Source organism: Cottoperca gobio, chromosome 24 (assembly GCF_900634415.1).
Source record: "Cottoperca gobio chromosome 24, fCotGob3.1, whole genome shotgun sequence".
In the NCBI taxonomy this organism is placed as follows: domain Eukaryota; kingdom Metazoa; phylum Chordata; class Actinopteri; order Perciformes; family Bovichtidae; genus Cottoperca; species Cottoperca gobio.
In genome coordinates this window covers 4937089-4958887 of record NC_041378.1, presented here as the reverse complement: position 1 = coordinate 4958887, position 21799 = coordinate 4937089, and the positions used below count along the sequence as shown (strand labels likewise).

Sequence of the window (21799 nt, the reverse complement as noted above, 5' to 3'; positions counted from 1 at the left end):
GTTAAAGCTTTCATTAAAAGGCTTGATCAATTGTAATACTTAGAGAATGTCAAAAGATAATAATAAAATGGAAATGAAAGAATATGTCAGGTTACAGCATTACATTTTTAAGCAGAATATTTGCCTGTATTGTTATCGACACTTTATTCACTCGAACGTCCCTTTTAACTCGTAAAGCTGTCAACCTCATTCATCATCATTAAGGTATAATGGTAAGCAACCTGTCATGAGTAAATGAGCTGACGTTTTTATTTATGTTTTAAACTTGTGCATGTTAACACCATTGATTTCTTGTTTTTCAGATGAATAATTGAGAGTTTAATCAATTGTTTATGTTGCTCACTTGTATTGGTCAATTTGTAGTTGAGAGTCCATCCCATAAACTGTAGAATAATGTAGTGTTGTTTAAACGAGCGCTAACCTGTGTGGATGTCCTGAGGATGCTTAACAATAGGAGCCCCCCCACCCCCCCCTATATATCATTTAATGCCACAAAAGCACAATTAAGAGCAACATTAATTAATCCATGAAACCATGACCACGTATGGATCAAATACACATATTGACTTAAGTTATACAGTTATAGTGACTTCAATACAATGTTCTTAGAACCACCATCTAGTGGCCACCAGAGGGACTGCAGGTTGAAACACTTCACACACACACACACACACACACACACACACACACACACACACACACAACATATTCACGTGCACAAATACACTTTTCAGTTTACTGGAGAGACGCATACATGCCAACCTGCACATGTGCGTCTGCACACACACACACATTGTCACTCCCCGGTCTACACATTGCCTAAGGTTCAAGCTGTCAGTTAACATCTAACTAAATACATAGACACACACTAACACACACACACACGCACACACACACACACATAGAGCTGTGGGTTTTGTATGTTGTGTTTCATTATAGATGAGTAGGATGCTGGGATTTGTCAGAGGGAGAAAACGCACACACACTCCAGACAAAGACAGACTGGCTCAATCTTTCTATACATATACACACATACACACAGATTCACACACACAAAGACACAGACTCGGACACACACACACACACACACACACACACACATATACATATACATGTACATACACATACACATATACATATACATATACATATACAAACACACACACACACACACATACATATACATACACACACACACACACACATATACATACACAGACACACACACATACACACAGATTCACACACACAAAGACACAGACACGCATACAAACACACACACACACGGACGCTCATTTAAACACACACACACACACACAGACACACACACACACACACACACAGACACTCATACAAACACACACACACACACACACACACAGACACACACACACACACACACAGACACTCATACAAACACACACACACACACACGGACGCTCATATAAACACACACACACACACACACACACACACACACACACACACACACACACACACACACACACACACACACACACACACACACACAGACACTCATACAAACACACACACACACACACACACACACACACAGACACACACACACACACACACAGACACTCATACAAACACACACACACACACACGGACGCTCATATAAACACACACACACACACACACACACACACACACACTCCTTCCCTGACGACTGTTTTCTGGCACTAGTTGAATGGCAGAATGAAGCCGTGGTCCTATAGGTTAACACAGTGTGTATGTGTCGGGGTGAAGAGACATGTGATCTGAGAAGGAAATGATTTGAAACATATCTCAATGGTGTTCTTTAACTAGAAGGACTTAAAGGTATAATGTTATACACTCCTGCATAACAATGACTGGAACTATGTTATATATATTATTATGTACTTACATTATCCCAAATGTTTCCAACAATGTTCAAACCCAATGAAATCTGTCATGCCGTCATATCCCCTTTAGATTGTGAAGCGTAAGTACTCATCAATACTTACCGATACTCACATGCAGCTTCTGTTTGGTTGAGGATGTACTTGTGTGTGCTCGGTCACTATGGTAACGGCATGTGATGCTAATCCTGAACCATATAATTAACCTTGACCACCTGGAGATTGTTCGTCCTGCTGCTGTCGGCCTGACAGTGATGTGATGCGACAGCGTTATTTAATAACAGCAGTGTTGCTCTTCTTACTGCACTGCCGTAACCCTTGAGCCTATTAGTGAGACTCTAATTCTCTAGTTCTTTGTATGTTGCACCTTTATTTGTCTTATTTGACGCTATTGTTCTGCACAAGATAATGTACTTGCAAGACTCTTGCTGTTCGGAGTTGTATCCTCATGATTGTTTGCACTTTTTATTACTTTTCCTCATGTAACTGAACTTTAACCTGCGTGTCTCCTCCAGGACTGCTCCTACCACACCACAGGCCACCACTGCGACACCTGCCTGTATGGTTACTATGGCAACGCCACCCGTGGGTCACCTGCGGACTGCCAGCCCTGCGCCTGTCCACTCAGTATACCTAGCAACAAGTAGGTTCTGGGGTTAACTGTGCTGACCCCGCAGTGCTGCTCTGCGGCCCCTCACACGCTCTCCTCTCCCGACTGCTCGGACTACTTGTCTCTCAAGAGGCTTCGTCAGCGCGGGTAGTAGGATTATAATTGTAATGACATGAATAGAGATATCATCACCACAGGTGGAAGCATCAATATAAGTGGCGAAACATCCTCCCTGTAGGTAGAGATGCCAGCGCTGTTGGCAGAATCAACACAACTGTGGCTAGAAAACTCAACGCAGTAGAAAACTCAAACCTCCCCGCGAGTAATTAAGGTATTTAAAATCCTTTCTCGTACAACTCGTGCTGTGTCGCAGAAAAACTAAATAAAATAAGAAGCAATCTGCTGTTTGTCATAGAAGCAGCCCAGTTGAGAGGATGGGACGGGGCCTCTCAGCTGACTCGACGCACCGCTGTGTGTTGGCCAGCGATGCACAAAGACGTTTTCTACTTTTACATCAAGTAGAAGTAATTTTACTAATTTGCTGTTGTGTTTATTGTCTATGCTAAGCTGGGCCTGCGCTCCCATCCTGCTAAAAGATGCTAATAATGGTCCCGCTTCTTTAGCGTGGAAGACGGTCTTCATTATGCATGTAGGCGCAGCGCTATAAAACAAACACACGTCCGATATATGTTGGTATACATACGAAGGTTCATATATATATATACACACAAGCATTGGTTGAATTAAATAGTTACCAATATTCCTGCTTTTATAGATCTGCAGTTTCCCCAAATGACCAGAGAGAGATGCTGTGTGTGGCTCGCACAGCTGTGTCGCCAACTTGGGCACACACACACACACACACACACACACACACACACACACACACACACACACACACAGGCCGCAGCAGCTGAGAATCTGGATGCAGCCATGACACGTCGTGTCCGAAACTCTCTGGGCTAAAGAAAGATACGACTCTCTCTGTCTCTCACTTCTCCCCGTGAAGCCCTGCAGTAATAATAGCCTGAAGGTGCTTCAGGCCCTTTATGTTCACTGTAGTTGCATACTAAACCCAATCCATCGGTGCCGTCTCCTCCCGTTCCTCACACACACACACACACACACACACACCCACACACACACCACTTCCTTTTGTCTTTTTAAGAATATCGGCGCAGACTGAGGCGTCGTCACTGTGGGTAGTAGGATTATAATTGTAATGGCATGAATAGAAATATCATCGCCGCAGGTAGAAGCATCAATACGAGTGGAAAAACATCATCCCTGTGGGTGGAAATGTCAGCGCTGTTTGGCAGAATCAACACAACGGTGGCTAGAAAGAAAAAAAAAAGGTAGAACGGGAGAAACTGTGAAGAGTGGAAAACACTGTCACGGTTTACACATGATTAAAGTCTCAGCGTGACATGCAGCATCGGACACAAACAGCTTTATTCACGACCGTACGACTTTAGAATCACCTGTTGTATCGATGATATGCCCTGATCCAATTATAACAGTGCTAACCCTAGAATAATCTTCTATTTAGAAGTTTGAAGAATAACTTTGCTGAAGCAACACGCCTGTTAATTCCAGCTCGTTATGGGCATTATTGTGCTCTTAACCTGTTCCTCTTTACATCTGCTCAGATTGTGATGCTGAGCTTCCACATTTCTTTCTCTCTTCTCATCTAACTGTTGCTCAGAGATGTTTCCAGTCTCCTTCTGCCGTCACTCTGGTTAAACTAACGAACAGCGTTATTTTTCTCCATATGCAAAACATCACTTTGCTTCTAAACCCTTCATATAAAACCACATCTATTAGTAAAAGGACTTTCTGCAACTTAAAGGCATTAAAGACCGTTCGAAGATTCAGGACATGTGCACAATTAATCCTTGTGAAACGTCCTGATACTCCCACGCTCCCACCCAATCTGCACGATTGTCTCTTATTATTTGTCTCGGTCATGGAGGATTTTTAATATTTTGTAGTTTGGGATTGTGTGACCTGATATATCAGGATACTACCAGCTACTGAACTTATCTAACACTCGTGATGAGCGATGGTATCCCTCACAGCCGTACTGTAATATTCATTCCTGGCAGGTTGATTTATCATTATTGTTGTGACATAACTTTATTTATACCCTCTCCTACAGTATCAGCATATGATCTGTTATACAAGTGTACAATGTTCCACAAGTTCTGCATGTGACAGATGAAGTGTTTGTTTAAAGGGCACTTCCACAGCGTCTTGAGTTAACCCCGTGCCCGTGATGGTTGTAGCTACACAGCCCGTATTATACGTACGAACACATTTTATACACGAGTTAAATTAAATTTGTTGTTCTCGTGCATTTGCCAAGCGAGCTTACTTGTTACTCAGAGAGCCAGCTTGCAGTCAGACAGCCAGTGAGTCAGTCTGGGGACGGGAACCCGAGCCAGCAGAGCTATCTATAGTTTATGGAAGTGGGAGGGTGACGGAACGAGGGCGAGAGACTCTCATTTTACTCTCTCTCTCTCTCTCTCTCTCTCTCTCTCTCTCTCTCTCTCTCTCTCTCTCTCTCTCTCTCTCTCTCTCTCTCTCTCTCTCTCAGTTCATTTAGGTTACAGTTCATGAAGAAGAGTGTTTTCAAATTCAGGAGTGTGTTGAAGTACAGACGAGTGAGTGTGGGAGTGTGTGTTTTACAGAGTGTGAATTTGAGGATTGGAAAAGTGAAAGTAGTGACACAGGTGTGTGTGTGTGAGGTGACAAACAATGGCCTTAACTCGCCTCTGTCCTCTCCTCTTCCTCCTCTTCCTCATCCCTCTCTCCACACTGGGACAACGCTACCGGATTAATCAACAACTCCAACAACAACAACGTCATCCTGGCATCTACGACAGTTTCAGCCCCACCTGCCAACTAGGTGAAGAAGGGGAGTTGCTGTGCGACCAGTGCCAGCCCGGGTACACAGGACCACGATGTGACAGGTAACACACACACACACACACACACACACACACACACACACACACACACACACACTGAACGTGATAATAGGCACACTTATGCTTAAGCTTTATGCCACTATGTTGAATTTCCTCGCTTCTAATGTGGACGTCACTCAACTCATTGTTTGTTGAAACATAGAAACATCAGGTTTGACATTTTACAATTTTAAATGTGGCTATAAGCGCTTTCCTAAAAATAAAGCCAATGTTATTTTTGTCATTCCTAAAAAAAAAAAAAATGTACAAAATCGGGTTAGCCATCCCCAAATGCAAACAGAAAGCGCTGCTCATTAAGCGTTCTCTGACTGCTCCATGTCTCGCCGTCCGTCTCGCTTTCTGTCCACAGCACATTTATTATCTGAGTGACATTCTTGTTCCATTAGCTGTGAGCTTCTTTACCAACCCGGGACTAATGAGAAGCCTCTCTGGATGCTAGTGTTGTTAAAACTTCAGGCTCCACTGTCATGTGGTGATGCAGAGTAAACATCATCTTCTCACCACGCGGCCTCGCTGAAAGATATTCGGACTGTATTGAACTGAAACTGCTGATTTTCTGACTTTGTATTAAGTATATTTAAGTTTTTCCATTTTGGAAAACATAGTTATTGTTGTAATTACCGTACAATTGCAGTCACCTTGTAGCTGAAAGTCGGCTTTTTCAGCAAGTCCAGGTGAAGCCTCGCCCTCGGTGTTGCGGGTCATCTGCACGCTGACTGTTGTTGACGGCGTATTATTGAAACATACTTTTGTGTGTGCTGTGAGGTCAAAGGGATTGACGTTTTCTTTTTAGATTTACTGCGTAAATGAGAAAGTGACCTTCCAGTGGAAAGTGTTTTGTCTGTTTCTGCAGCCGTATATGAAGCTCTACTTTCAGGACACGTGAGAAAGAATCCCACATAATGTAAACTTCATTTACTAAATACAGTTTTTGTACCACTTTACCTTTTCAGTCTCTCTTTCTAAAGAGTTATCGGGCGTAAGTGATGGGTTTTGACGTTGAGTCCTGAATAAGCTGCTTGTATAACCTTCTTGTTTGCGAGAGGCGCGTATCTCTCTCTTGTGTTGGCTTGATTTCCTACGGTTGGCATTGAACGCAACATTGGATTCTGTAATGTGTTCATCTTTAGTCCCTGAAGTTGCTGGAGTTTGTGCATCATCTCCTGTGCAAGGTCTCCAAATGAAAAAGTGCTTTTATGAGGCTGGTTACAACTTTCATTTTCTATTTAGTTTTATCTACGTCCATAATTATATTTACAACTTTAATCTCCAGGATGAAAACATTGTGCTTCAAATAGGTTGCCCTCCCTGCAGCCTCTGCTGTGTGTCGCTGGGTAAAAGATAGTTGCTGGCGGGCCATGCATAGTCTACATGCCTCGCCATGCTGTCGTCCACCGCAGAATCTCTCCGTCTGCCTGTTAGTCTTTTTATAAACCTCATTGGCCACCGGAAAGTAAACCGACTCATTGTCGGTCCATTTTGTGACGGGGAGGCGTCTGCACTGCGCTACAACTCAGCCAATGTGGTCCAATTCTCTTTGGTGAAGTCCTCCCGTGTCCATCCACCAGTGAGATCAAGCTCCAAAAATTGAGATGGTAGTGTGTGTGTGTGTGTGTGTGTGTAAATATGTATCTCTGTTTTGAATATACAGAATGTGTGTGTGCTGTTTTGATGCCATATGGTGCCTCCAGTGAGAGAGAGAGAGAGAGAGAGAGGACAGCTGGTAAGACTGTTGCTCGCTGCATTGAGCACAATAAGCATACAGTAACATCATATTCTAATGAGTGTTAACGGAGTAATCAGCAGTTGGTTGTTCCTTCTATTAGTCTAATTCATACCTGCCACACACACTCCCTGCCATCACACTCCTTTGTCTACAGTGCTTTTATTATTGTTGCTGGTAATGAATTGTAATGTGCCAATTTGTCTTTATTATGGGCTTTAACTAAATCAGCTCCTCTACTCTCCCTATGCTAATAGACTCTCCACTCGCTGCTAAGTGATTCTGCTTTTCAATTTCCTTTCCATAAACGGCCATTTGGAATTTAGCTGAAAGCTGTTGAATACAAATAAGTTTGTCCGCTAAATTGCTCCGAGTAGTAACGCGTCCGTTTAGTGCTATCCGGACGCCATCATGTCCAGATGTTGTTGGTCTTTAATTTGGATTTTTGTGACCGTATGATAATAAACGCCTTTTCATCTAGAAGGGAACAGGTGAGGGTTAGGGTTAATGTTATTATTATTATTATTATTATTATTATTATTATCTACTATACATTTTGCATGTTGGCAACCCCAGGTAGGTTGTTAATGTTTAATGCGAAGGATTTAATAGAGAGAGAGAAGAAGAAGAAGAAGAGAGAGTTTGAAATGGCTGTTTTATGAGAAAAGTGCTGATTCATCAATAACGTAGCGTCGCTCACTGAAGTCACGTTTGTTCTTTGAATGTGATCAGATTCAAAACTGCGTGAACTTTGTGTTTTGGCAGCAAGTTTAACGGTTGGAAATGAGACGTTAGACTTCGTTTTCCTGCCTTAAGACACCAACATGGAAGTTATGGAAACATCTTTTAGAAGGGAGGAGCAGAGCACGTCTCGCCCTGACGCCGACTCCACATTTACAGTATCACTAAACACTAAAAATAAAAGAAGATGACTTTTAGGATGTCTGCTCCTCTCTGTCCCTCCGCAACTCTGAAGGCTTTGACCAGGTGTCTGATTCCCCCCCCCCCCCCCCCCCAAATATGTCTCCTTGGAACTAAAAATACCTTCACTTCCTCTTCAGGTCCAAGTAACTATACACACACGTACACACACACACACACACGATTTAACATAGAAACCTCAACGTGTGAATTAATCTTGAATATGAAATATATCAAATAAGAATAAATACAAACACATTTTCGCTTTTGTCAAAAAGTGAGATTGCTTCCAATACGATTCTGCACTTGACTAGAGGAATGCACTCGGAGCACTACACACACTCACACAGACACACTTCAGCAACACGCACACACGCACACACACACACACAGAAGCTAATAAACCAGTTCTATTGAGTACCGAGGAGGGTCAGTGGTAATAATGGATGGCTGCTCTTGACTCCTTCCTTCTCTCTGTCCTTTCTTTTCCCTCCTCTCTAAATTCAATTCTCCTTTCAATGTGAAGACCTCTCGCCCCCCCCCCCCCATCCCTCTCTCTCCCTCCTCTCTTCACTCACTCTCTCTCCTCTTTCATCTCAATTCTCTTTTTAGCCTGTTGAGCTTTATTTCATCTTAGACCTGTGTTATTGGGTTTCAGTGGCTCCTGACACGGCACAGTGCTCTCAGGTTCATTTATTTTTGCAACATCTGGACTTCCGCTTATTATTTATCAAACAAAAGAGCAAAAAAATATAATCTCAGAAATGGCGTGACAGTTCGTACGTGCGTGTCCTTGTCCTTGCTCGAGGGTGCCGTCGTCCATTTTTAGTTTTTGTTTCCCGTGAACGACGGCAAGCAACAGGGTGCATTTAGATTTTTGATGTTTGATGTCTTTTCTTCTTTCACTAAACACGAAGACCTTGACGGCGTAAAAGAATCAACATTATCAGTAGGCAGTATCCCAATTATGTTCAGTTAAAACATTTCCACCGACACCACAAAGACATCAATCAAACATTTCTACACATAACGTTTGTGAGCAGATTAAAATGTTGATAAACTTAAGTATAGCAAAATTATCTTTTGTGATATCGATTCTCAAGAACACTCAATAAATATTATGTGTGTATATATATATTATATATATATATATATATATATATATATATATATATATATATATATATTATCTGTATATATATTATCTGTATATATATATATATATATATATATATATATATACACACATAATATATATATATATATATCTATATATATATATATATATATTTCTCTATATATCTTCTGTGTATCTCATCTATTCTACACCTAATATATATATATATCTCTCTCCCTATACACACATTATATATTATCTATTATCTGTATATCTCCTTATGTGTGTGTCTATTCTATCATATACAGTATACTTCCTCTATATATCTATCTATATCTATATCTATGTCTTTCTGTGTCTATCTCTATATATATTATCTGTATTATATACCCACTCCAATATATCATCTCTTATCTGTATTCCCTATTATGTGTATCTATATCCCCTCCTATATCTATCTCCCTCTCTGTATATCTCATACTTATGTCTCTCTCTCATATTCTGTGTGTGTCTCTCTCATCTCCATCTCTCTCTCTCTCTTCGTTTGTGTCTCTCTCTCTCTCTCTCTCTCTCTCTCTCTATTCTTGTGTGTGTCTATCTCTATATCTATCTCCTCTCTCTCTCTTCTGTTTTGTTTCTCTCATCTCTCTCTCTCTCCTCTCTCTCTCTCTCTCTCTCTTCTGTTTTTGTCTCTCTCTCTCCTCTCTCTCTCCCCACCCCCCCTCCTCTCTCCTCCTCCCTCTCTCTCTCTCTCTCTCTCCCCCCCTCTATCTCTCTCTCTCATCTCTCTCTCTTCTGTTATCTCTCTCTCCTCTCTCTCTATCTCTCTCTCTATATCTCCCCTCCTCTCCTCTCTCTATATCTCTCTCCACCCTCCCTCTCTCTATATCTATCTTTTATCTCTATATATATCTATCTATATCTCTCTTTCTCTTTCTCTGTTCTCCTCTCTTCTTCTCTCTTGCTTTCTCTCTCCTTCTCTACATCTCTCTCGGTCTTCTTTATTCTCTCTCTCTTCTCTCTCTCTCTCTCTCATCTCCTGTCTCTGTATAAACATGCACAGTGGCACACAGAAAGTTGTGCTATGACGTTATATGTTTCAGGGACTGTGACGTATGCAAATGCGTTTTTTACTCAGATTTTCTGCATACTATGTGTGTGTGCACTTTCTTTATACTTAATTAGATTTAAAACATAATCGCTACATATATAGTTGCCAGATTCTTGCTGATCCCCAGAACAGATGACAGGACTTGAAACCCACGTGAATCATTGCATCACATTGACTTGTATTATTAAAAGCAGGAGAAGCATTTCGATATTTCTTGCTCCAGGTTTGTAACAGTCGTTCAGTTATATCAACAGGTTTTATGGGTAAAACCTGGACAAGAAAAATAAACGTTTTGGGAACTAACTGCCTGAAGACATTAAATCTCCATTAATCTTTTTAATCCCTGCTGAAGCTTATTTTTTATATAAACCTTCATTTCATATCTGTTGAGGTTTGGTTCTGTTGCCTTCCAGCTCTTTGTCTGTATCTCTGACTTAATGTCTGTGTAAGTGACGCGAGCGCGTGTTTAATATGGAATACACAAGAGCCTCACCGGTCAGAGAGACGCCGGTAACAGCGCTGATGATTCCCATGGACGACATGAGCTTTATTGCTTGTTTATTTTGTGATTGGATATTGGTCGCCGGCTCTTGCGGGACGAGACCTTGCTGTAATTAGTGATCTCGTATTATGTTCTTGTCATACACGCCGGGGGAGCTGAGGTAAAGAATAATTTGAAAACCTTTCTGAAATCTGAGAGTTGTTTGTTCAGCGGTTGTTCGATACAAAAGAAATCTGTATTTTCTGGAGACATTAATGCACTGCCTGCACGATGAGGTACACCTGATGCAATGTTGTCCCAAAACTAAAATTGTATCCTGAGAAAATAACAGGATGGCATCTTGTTGCTACAACTTGAAAGTTTTCTCTTTGTATGAACTGTTGCACAGCAGGCAGCAGACCACGTTTGCAGTGCATCCAGTATGAAAGCTCATTATCTGTTTCTGCGTCTCTCCGCCGCCTCCTAGATGTTCCAATGGATACTACGGCCGGCCCGGCGTGCCAGGGCAATCCTGTGAGCCCTGTGATTGCCATGACAACCTGGACCTGTCCATACCTGGCAGCTGTGATCCAATCACAGGCCAGTGTCTGATCTGTCGCCAAGGTTATGGCGGCGCGTCTTGCGACAGTTGCAGTGACGGCTACTATGGAGACGCCGTCACAGCACAAGATTGCCAGGGTAAGTGAAAGTTAGACTCATAAGCAATAAACGGGACCGTTAGGATCCGTGGATGGATCTCTCGGGTCACGGGTTTGGGACAAAGGGGTGATCGGACTTTTGCGATTAGAGCCCCCTCGTGGAATTATCTGTCCGTCAATCTGTCCACCCTCCACCCCGCAGACCGACCCCGGGGACTCTGGGACTGAATGAGGTAAAAGCAACATATTGATTGAACCGGTTTGTCATCAGAATCCTTTTGAAGATGCTGTAATCAGATTAGAAATACGAATCTTACACACGTGGAAAATATCATCTACTTTTCCCAAAAATGAATCATTATAAAAATATTGCAATATCGCAGCTTTAGTGTCTCCGCAGGATCGTTACACTGAACAGTAGTATTTCCTCTAAACTCAATTTTAGCTAAATGATACCTTTTAATCCTTTTACTAAAACACTGAGTGGATGCACCATCTGGAGTGTGTGGCGTGTGTGTGTGTGTGTGTGACTGCATTGGCAAGCAGCTGTGCTCGTAGGAGGTGTGATGTCGGAGTGGCCCACTGACTGCCAGCTGTGTATAGAGTGAGAATAATATACCTATAAAAAAAGAAATATATAATAATGCAAAAAGGACTGAACAAGAGACGAAGAGAGAGATGGCAGCGAAGACAGACGTGCAGATGGCGCTTGTTTGTGAAGGTCTGCGCTGTTGACGCACTGTAACTGTGGCACGAGCAGCAAGACGGGCAGAAAGACGGGCTGACAGACAGACGGGCGAGGCCGATAAATATACAGATAAAACTCTTGAGACGAGCACAGAAGCAGGTAGACAGGCTGACAGGGGGGTATTAATGTGCATTTGATAGTTCATTGTTCTGTAGTTGTTTCCCCTCTCCATCCAGCTAAATGGTTATTGATTAATCAGCCTGATCTATTGCTCTCCTACAGTGCTGATCGGCTGCTCGTGTCTTGGCGTTGGAGGGTTGTTATTGATCCTGTTCAATGACCACCAGGAATTATTAAAACACAACAACTCTCTCTCTCTCTCTCTCTCTCTTCTCTCTCTCTCTTTCTCTCTCTCTCTCGGTCTCCTCTCTCTCTCTCTGTTCTCTCTCTTCTTCTGTCTATCTCTCTCTGTCTGTCTCTTCTCTCTCTCTCTCTCTCTTTCTCTCTCTCTCTCTCTGTTCTGTATCTCTCTCTCTCTTCTTCTCTGTCTCTCTCTTCTATGTCTCTCTCTATCTCTGTCTGTTCTCTCTCTGTTCTCTCTCTGTCTGCGTCTGTCTCTCTCTCTCCGGTCTGTCTCTTTCTCTTCTCTAGTCTCTCTCTCTGTTTAGTGTCTGTCTGTCTCTACTATCTATCTCCATCCATACATCTCTCTAGGTCTCTATGATGCTCCCCTTCCTCCCTCCTCATCCTCGGCTCTCTCTGCTCTCTCTCTCTCTCTCTCTTTCTCTGCTCTCTCTCCTCTCTCTCTCTCTCTCTCTCCTGCTTCTGTGGGTCTATCTATCTCCCCCTCTGTCTCCCTATTGCTCCCAGTCTTAATGAATTTTATTGAGTGGAGCAGGAGAGTTCAGGCCGAGTCCATTTGTGCACTATTAGACTGTAAAAATCCTTCTTCTTCCCATCTGCCGACATTTTCTGCTGCAGCCACTTTGTGTCTCCGCCCCCCCCCCCCCCCCCCCCCTCCTTTAATAGCGGTTCAGTTTCATTCAAGTCGGGGGGGGGGAATGGAAAATTGTTAGATTTTCGCCAGCAAACTTGACCACAAAGCAATTTGTTTGAAGGATAAATTCAAGAATCGTTGAAAGGATGCAGTGAATTGTCACCACATTCATCTAATCACGGGAACAAAGTGGGTATGTAGTAATTCAATAATGTAATTACGCTTCCTGTGTGTCTCACACTTAATGAATGTTTCATAGGAACTTCATACAGTGGATCAATACACTCTTAGGGAGTCGATGAGAAACCTCACAATTCTTTTATACGCGATGTGCAGTCCTCTGTGCCGAGGATCGGACTTTTTATTTGACTTAAGGGACCAAAACAAAGTTAAAAGCCATTACTCGTGAGAAATCCCAAATCAAGGCAGCGTCCAATGGTTCTTTTTAACGTAACACAGTATTTTACATGTTCTGATTTAGGGAGAAAGAAATGATGTAAAGCCAACCTGAAGAAATGGACTGTTGTGTTAAACCCATAGAAATACATTAAGAGTAGAAGGGACATTTAACCGTGTGCCTTTTATCATTTGACTACAGAAAAGAAAATGGCGCTCAGACCTGTGCATTGACCAGTTAGTCACAACTTCTACGGTTAAGCCCCAGCCCCGAAGAGAGATGTTCCCATCATAGCTAAGCAACTGTAGCTCCGAATGTCAGGCCTGTCAAGCTTTTGATTCCTCTGCAGGACCATTTGGTGCACATAGAGCTCTAGTACAAGCTGCAAGATATTCCCGGGTGGTGTCATTTTTTAACCTTTTCCTAGACCATGAACACAACAGCTCAGATAGTCCTTAAACATTACTGATGACATTACACAAGTTACTTTGTGCTATAGCCAAACATTTCTGCATGCATTACACGATGCTCTGCTTCTCTTATTTCTCTTAATTGAAATGTTTCACTTCTATGTTTGCTTGTTTGCCTCGAGTGTGGACTCACTTTGCTCCTGCATGTGTCGTGTGACTGCCTAATACACTGTATAGTGCCTCGACTTCTCACCAATGCACCTTTGTAGTGCTAATGATACAGAATAGCTGCTCCTACGGTTTGTTTACACGACAGACTGTGCTTTGCTTGGTAACAGAAAATTATGTATTTCAAGTTGCAAACTTATTTTTTTTTTTTTATCTCCACCATCAAGGCCAGCGCTGAAAAAGAAAAACACACACACACACACACACACTACAAAAGCAACACTTTATCTCACAACAAGGCTTGCATTGTAGCGACTGACAGAACGGAGTCCAGATGGTCCCCACAGGGTGAAGCTAGGGGGGTGAGAGACTGTGTGTGTGAAACAGAGACGGACGTATATGTGCATGTTTCTTGTATGTTTAATCAGGCGAGTGTGTGTTTGTACATCTGCATGTGTGTGTGTGTGTGTGTGTGTGTGTGTTTGAGAGGCCATGCGTGCCTCTCTGCAGTCATGTGTGGAGCAGAAATCAATGTATGTTCTACCGTATGTGTGTTTCTGCATATTTCTCTATGTGTGTGGACATCTGTTGTTACCCCTCCATCTCTCACTCTCCCATCCCACACTCAGGTTTGTCCTTCTGTCTCTTTCACATCCAACAGTAGAGAATGGCATGAGGTAAAACAGGCGAGTAGTGCACGCGTGTTTCTCTGTGATGTGATGTGCGCTACTAATTTCTGGAGAAAGGTGTGTGTGTGTGTGTGTGTGTGTGTGTGTGCTTTTGACAGCCCATCCACCAGATGGGAGCTGTGTTGTTTAAGCTTTTAATTGTTTATCTAAGGGGTTGATTGGCGTGTGTGGGTGTGTCTTTAAAAACATTTTTTTTACCCCCCCCCCCTTCCTGTGGGAATTAAACAAGTTAAATAAAGTTGGAAGTATCACAGACAGAGAGAGTAAGAGAGAGATTTGAAAGGTCGTATGTGGGAATAAGTAACGTACTCATTCAGGATGCATAAAGACTTTCACACACACATCCATGAATACGGTGCCAGAGGAATGAAGTCTTCAGTTTCAGTCAAAGTGCTGTAATTGGTGTAAACTCTTTTACGTCGGCAGGTTTTAGCCGCCACGTGCATCAGAAGCACCGTCAGATCCTTAGTTATTATTATTATTATATACTTTGACTCTGTGCTCACAGAAGACACTTCCTCTCAGCGTTTGGTTCCAAGGATTATGTGGGTGCTTTTAGCTTTTATTATCGACCGTGCAGAGATGCAACAAATGGACTAAAGACATTTTTTGCGACTGGTCAGCGTCTTAACCCTTCAGCCATGAAACTGAAACTCATCGAATCAGTTCCCTTTCTTGACACTATTAGCCTTCCCGTGCAGGAGCACCTGCTTTGGGTTTGTATATCTAGATTTTGTAAATGTCCTTATTTTTAAGGTAAATCACAATGTTCTACATTCAGGAAGCTGATTCTTGTATTTCAGCTGAACTGTACCTAATTCAATTTTTTTATCTGGCAACATTTCAGAGTATTTGTCAAACTTGTCTTGGCTGGCACGTTGTAGCTTAAGGGGCAGTTTGTGGATGTCTGGGTCCAGCGTTTTATTTCCTTTAGCAGCAGCAAAGAAGCATTTTCACACAGCTTTCAAAGCCCTAATGCAGTTTTTAGTTTGCTTCTAAACTGAAGCCAAATAATATATATCTTTTAAATCCGTCAAGAGCTTCACTCCAGCTTGTCCGGGCGGGGGACTCTCAGATCTGCCTCGCTTTGTCATTATTTAGGCTCAAGATGAAACTGGGTGTGTTTGTTAATCTACAAAATATAATCTGTCATAACCAAATCAGCCCGCTAGACTGAAGAGAAGACTTTAAGTAGATCTGAGCTTATCCAGCGGACTGTGGCGTGAAGTAAACACACTCACCGATACGTTATTATTACATGTACTCATGTAGAATATGTGCTCTCCCCTCTCCTCTCCTCTGCCGCAGCCTGCCATTGCCACAATAATGGCTCCGAATCTGAGGTCTGCAACAAGGACACTGGACGCTGTCCGTGCAAAAAGAACGTGGTTGGACGACAGTGCGACGAGTGCATTGTAAGTATTTGGGACAAATGCCGTTCGTGTTTACAGATATGGACATTTCCCTGTGTAAACTTTCCCTCTTATTCATTTCCCACACACACACTTCCCTTTGTCGTAATCTTGCACTATCACATGTGTAACGGACGACCTGTAGTCTCAAGTGTTTTAACCCCAATTACATCTTTTGTGACTGTTTTAATTTAAGGAATTAAGGGAATATAAAGACGTCTTAAGTCCTCGATACTCATCAGTCTCCTGCAGAAATGAATCTGAGGATGATGATGAATAATAATCATTATTTGTACTCCTTCAATGCTTTTCACTTCTTGTTTCTTTCTGTCACTTTGTTGTTGTTTTTATTTGTCCTGCTTTCTCATTGGTCCCCCTCTGCGTTGTGATTGGTCCAGCCTAACTGCTGGTGGGATGCCGAGCGTCAGGATTGTATCCCCTGTCGCTGCAGCCCTCACGGCTCTATGTCTCAGCGCTGCGACATCGAGGGCCGCTGCATCTGTCGCCCCGGCTTTGTGGGCCGAAACTGTGACCTGCGTCGCCAAGGTTACGAGAGGCGGGAGACCCGGAGGCCGGTGGAGCGCGTTCCCATAGAAGCCGTGCAGCAGAGATGGGGGGGGGCCTCCCGCACGGGGGGTTGTCCCAGGGGGGCGTACAGGCCTAAGACAGCGGTAACACACACAGCATGGTGTGTTTATCGTAGCATGGGTGTGTTTACTCGCTGTGCAAAACATGCTGGATATCCGTGTTGCTGAAGAACGGCTTAAAAACACAATTTACATGCGTATCAAGGATTCCACTGTTTGTGTTTGTGTGATGTGATGGTTTGAAGCTTGAATTTTCATAGCACGGCATGGAAATATGGAAATCTTTAGCACATTTTAATACCAGCGAGCCAATCATTAGAAAAAGTCGCCTCTTGAAGCAGCTCGTGTTGCTGAATTGATGTTTTAAATGTCATTATTTTAAATCGTGATGTTTTTCCACGTTCACTTTCAGCTGAACTGGCAACATCTCAGGGGATTTGTTGAAATGGTCTTGGCTGGCACGTTGTAGCTTAAGGGGCAGTTTGTGGAAGTCTTTGTCCAGTCCGATGAAGCGACATGCATACCGTTGTGTCGCAGCAACAAGGAGGCGTTTTCAGACCGCCGACTGCTTTCAAAGCCTTAAAGCAGTCGGCTTCTAAACTCAAGTCAAATTAAAATGAATAAAAATTCAGTCAAATCATCTTTTGTGTTCTCTCGTTATCCCAGAACAATACCTTTTTATTCCTTCATCTTTCCCTTTCAATCTTCAGGAACTCGTCTTCTTGCTCGAGTGTGTCTGCAACTCGTCTACAAATCCGCTACCTGTTCCTCGCCTCCATTTAAAACCCCCCCCTTTGTCTTGTGTTTCTCCAGCCCCAGACTCACGGCATTAACACGCGTGGAGCGTGTGTCCCGTGTCACTGCAACTCGTTTGGTTCCAAGTCGTTTGACTGCGATGAAGCCGGTCAGTGTCGGTGCCAGCCGGGCGTCGCCGGACCCAAGTGTGACCGGTGCTCGCGAGGATTCTTCTTGTTCCAGGAGGGCGGCTGCACACGTAAGCGTTGACACGTGGCAAACCTTGATATCAACCCACAGAAAAGTATTTCTGGAGCTCAATCCACAGTAGCCTGACTGAATCAAAGCCTCTAGATTTGTCCTGTGTTCGTACTGTTTTGTGTAACGAATGTAACGTCAGCAAAATGCTGTCCTTACTAAACTGCTGCTCTGCGCTTCCTTTTTAATTCAAAGTTTACACAAATTGTCTGCAGTGCAATTCCATTAAAAAAAAAAGAAGAGAACTATTGTGTAATTTCAAAAATGCATGCGTGCTCCTTCACGAGAAGACCAAGGCTAACATTCTTGTCATAAAACATCATATGGCAAAATAAAAGTTATGAATGTGAGCCGCTGGCTTTAAATGCTTTGTATTCAGAAGTACAAAACGTACTCTTCCTGTTCCAGTTGCACATGGACATAATCATGAAGTTTCCATCTATTATGTAAAGCAATTAACTTGTAGTGTGAAATATCATCAGTTTCTTTGCGTCTTTATTAAAGTCAGACTTGCAGAAATTATGAAGACTTAATTACTAAAGTCATTGCCGTCGACGATCATTTGTTTGTCTTAAATAGTTCAGTGTTTTTCACAGGGATATGAAAAATGTCTTTGCAAAGGCCAGAGCTACATCAAACAAAGCCCCCGTCCATACATGCATATATATATATATATATATATATATATATATATATATATATGCATGTTGCCAGATGCTGGTTGAGATAAACATCTTTGAAGGTTGGACACAGAATAATGATGATATGGCCCATAAATGATGGAGCTAAAAGATTTGTAGTTAATATTTGATGGGGAACAAGCAAAACAGCTGATAATTATTTGCAAAGATTCTCGTGTGTGTGTTTTTGTCTGAATGCCTGAAGAGCGTTTTGGTTTTCCCTGTCACTCTTCCAGGAGCGGTAATTCAAAGTTATGTCAGCAGGGATTCAACACCAAACGCATCCCGTCTGTACTCGCACCTCAAATTTTAAAGAGCCGATTCAAAGTTGCAGCTCGCTGCCGTCCGATTTGTTGGAAGTGGAGATGGAATTATTCTTGCAAATGTGTGAACAAAAAAGTAACACGTTTGTGTTTAATACAGGAAGAGGCTGTACTCTACAATAACAGTATTTCTCTTGGTAAAGGTTAAGAATGATTTGTCCAGGCGTCTTCTTCTTGTGGCCGCCGTTGATCAAACTTTACACAAGATCCCCCGATGCGATGTGTTATTGCCAACCGGTGTTGACAGCCAAGAAGAAGAGTAATAAGTTAGCCAGGAAGACGACATGGAACTGGGAATTATTAGTTTGATTCATCTTAAGATCTCTACCACAGAGCAGCGGGCAGGTGCATCAGCTTCAAATAGGTCGAAACAGATGGGTTTTCCACCATCTTGGATCTAGGGTTTTATTTGAGGGGTATCTGGGTCCCGCTCGCAGCGAGGCCGATTGGCAAATGCAGAGCGAAGAGAGCGAGCGGAGGGGTGTATGGTCTGTGTAATATGCTTGTGTCACTGCGGGCATGTCAGAATACAAATACGTTTCACTGTAATTACAGAAGAATTGCCACGAAGAGCCGATGACACATAACTTTCATTAAACAGTTTACATGAATTATTCAGGTGGCACACGCACATTATTAAATCCATTGAAATATTAACAAAATAATACAATTGTCCTGTAAAGAGGACTTCACAGAGAGGGAGAGAGAGGGAGAGAGAGGTAGAGGAGAGAGAGAGAGAGAGAGAGAGAGAGAGAGAGATGAGAGAGAGAGAGGAGAGACGGAGTGAGCGGAGAAGAGGAAGAGAGAGAGAGAGGAGAGAAGAAGATAAGGAGAGAGAGAGAGAGAAGAAGAGAGAGAGAGAGAGAGAGAACAGAAAGAGAGACACACACAGAGAGAGAAGAGAGGAAGAGACAAACACACAGAGAGAGAGACACAGAGAGAGAGAGAAGAGAGAGAGAGAAGAGATAGAGAGCACAGAGAGAGAGAACAGAAGAGAGAAGAGAGAACAGAGAGAGACACACACAGAGAGACAGAGAGAGGAGAGAGAGACACACACAGAGAGAGAGAGAGACACACACAGGAAGCGAAAGAGCGAGAGAAGGAGAGAGAGAGAGAGAGAGGCGAGAGCGAGAGAGCACCACACAGAGAGAGAGACACACAGAGAGAGAGACACACACAGAGAGAGAGACCAACACCAGAGAGAGAGAGAGAACAGAGAGAGACACACAGGACGAGAGAGAGAGAGAGAGACAGAACACCCAGAGAGAGAGACAGAGAGAGACAGAACACACAGAGAGAGAACAGAGAGAGACAAGACACACAGAGAGAGACCAGAGAGAGAGGACAGAGAGACAGAGAGAGAGACAGACAACAGAGAGAGACAGAGAGGAGAGACAGAGAGTCCTCTAGGATTGGAAATTGTGTTTTCGGGGGAAACGGTGATAAATGAGTAAGTTAATTGGAAGCAAAACAAAAATGAAATGAATGACCCCAGAGGGTTATGAGTGTTACTATAAACAACTACATCTGTTTGCAGTGACTCAATCAATTACCCTTTCAATTACATTCAACTAAAGCTGTTTAATTTAATGATGCTGGTCCATATTATTTAGTATTCAAATAACATTCACCTCAGTATCAATCTTATAACGCGTTAACCTTTTCTCTTTTGCTTCATGAACATCGGGGCAGTATAAGAAACCACAAACTCGCCGTTACCCAAAATATTTCTACCTTGTCCATGTCGTCCAAATCTCAGACATATTATATAAAACACGCTTTCTTTCCTCTCCTGCAGCCTGTCAGTGCAGTCGTGTGGGGAATAACTGCGACGCCAACACAGGGCAGTGCATCTGTCCTCCCAACACCATTGGGGAGCGGTGCGACTACTGTGCTCCCAACCACTGGGGCCATGAAATCACAACTGGATGCAAGGTGGGCTGGAGACTGGGCTTTGCAGAGAGCAGTTTGTGTCACTTAAAGTTGTTGTAGTGACACATCGAGGGGCTTAGCAAACACACGTGTAGAAGGATGTGCCAAAGAAAATCTGTAATTATTTAAACGGCATCAGTAATTAATAAATCCTGACTTCTCTCGTTGCTTAAATATCATTTTTAGTAGCAGTAACATCCTCTTCTTACCATCTTAACCCAGCTTAATTTTGTGTTTGTGTCTGTAGGCGTGTGGGTGCAGTGCGGTCGGCTCAGTGACCCAGCAGTGCAACGTCAACACGGGCTGCTGCATGTGTCGCGACTCCTTCAGAGGAGAGAAGTGCAATGAATGTCAAATTGGATACAGAGACTTTCCTCAGGTAACGGATCCGAATGACATGCAAATATCATTATTATTATTATCATCATCATAAAGCCGACTTTAGGAGGACACACTGGAGAGAGTATCTGATGTGCTTTGATGTGTGGCTCTGCTCCACGACGATGCTTTGGATTATGGAGTTTATGAGCGTAAGAGGCCATTTGTATGTCTTCCACATGCTGTACATTAAATATACAGCCAGACAATCCAACAACACTCCCGATTTAACTTCACTTAAAATGACATCTTAGTTTTATTTTTTAAGATTGAGTTGTAAGGCAGCGGTCTTCCCTTTAATGAGACTCCAACAGTGAATTCATACAATCGCAGTCACATTTCATATTTGATATTGGCTTCATTGTGCAGCTCTATTCAAGGAGGGAAGAGGAAGTTTTTCTTGAACAGCGTGGCACAGAATAGAAAGCACTGAGTGATCCTGTTCAGAGACATTTTATCACACTTTTTTTGGAATTCAGTAGCTTCAGTCAAATAGGGAGAATAAGTAGCCAACTCCACTGATGTTTCCTCTGACATGGGAGCGAGAAGATAATGCAAGTTTAATGGTTTGGTGAAGCATAAAGCTAGGACACACTCCGGCGGCTCCTCTCTCAGGCTGCTGTGTTGTT

The 21799-nt window shown here is 42.8% G+C and overlaps 1 protein-coding gene across 4 annotated transcripts in view; it reads left to right on the top strand.

Moving 5' to 3' along the window:
• The window catches only part of lama2 (laminin, alpha 2), a 146860-nt gene that overhangs the window by 65545 nt on the left and 59516 nt on the right, over positions 1-21799 (top strand). For 3 of the 4 annotated variants that reach the window (XM_029462753.1, XM_029462752.1, XM_029462751.1), the window contains exons 19-25: positions 2420-2547; positions 5400-5486; positions 11345-11556; positions 16174-16280; positions 17678-17858; positions 20659-20795; positions 21040-21171. In XM_029462753.1, coding sequence (XP_029318613.1) covers positions 2420-2547; positions 5400-5486; positions 11345-11556; positions 16174-16280; positions 17678-17858; positions 20659-20795; positions 21040-21171 — 984 coding nt within the window. Of the gene's footprint in view, positions 1-2419; positions 2548-5399; positions 5487-11344; positions 11557-16173; positions 16281-16675; positions 16949-17677; positions 17859-20658; positions 20796-21039; positions 21172-21799 lie in introns of all 4 variants that reach the window. The other variant, XM_029462750.1, reaches the window with a different exon arrangement.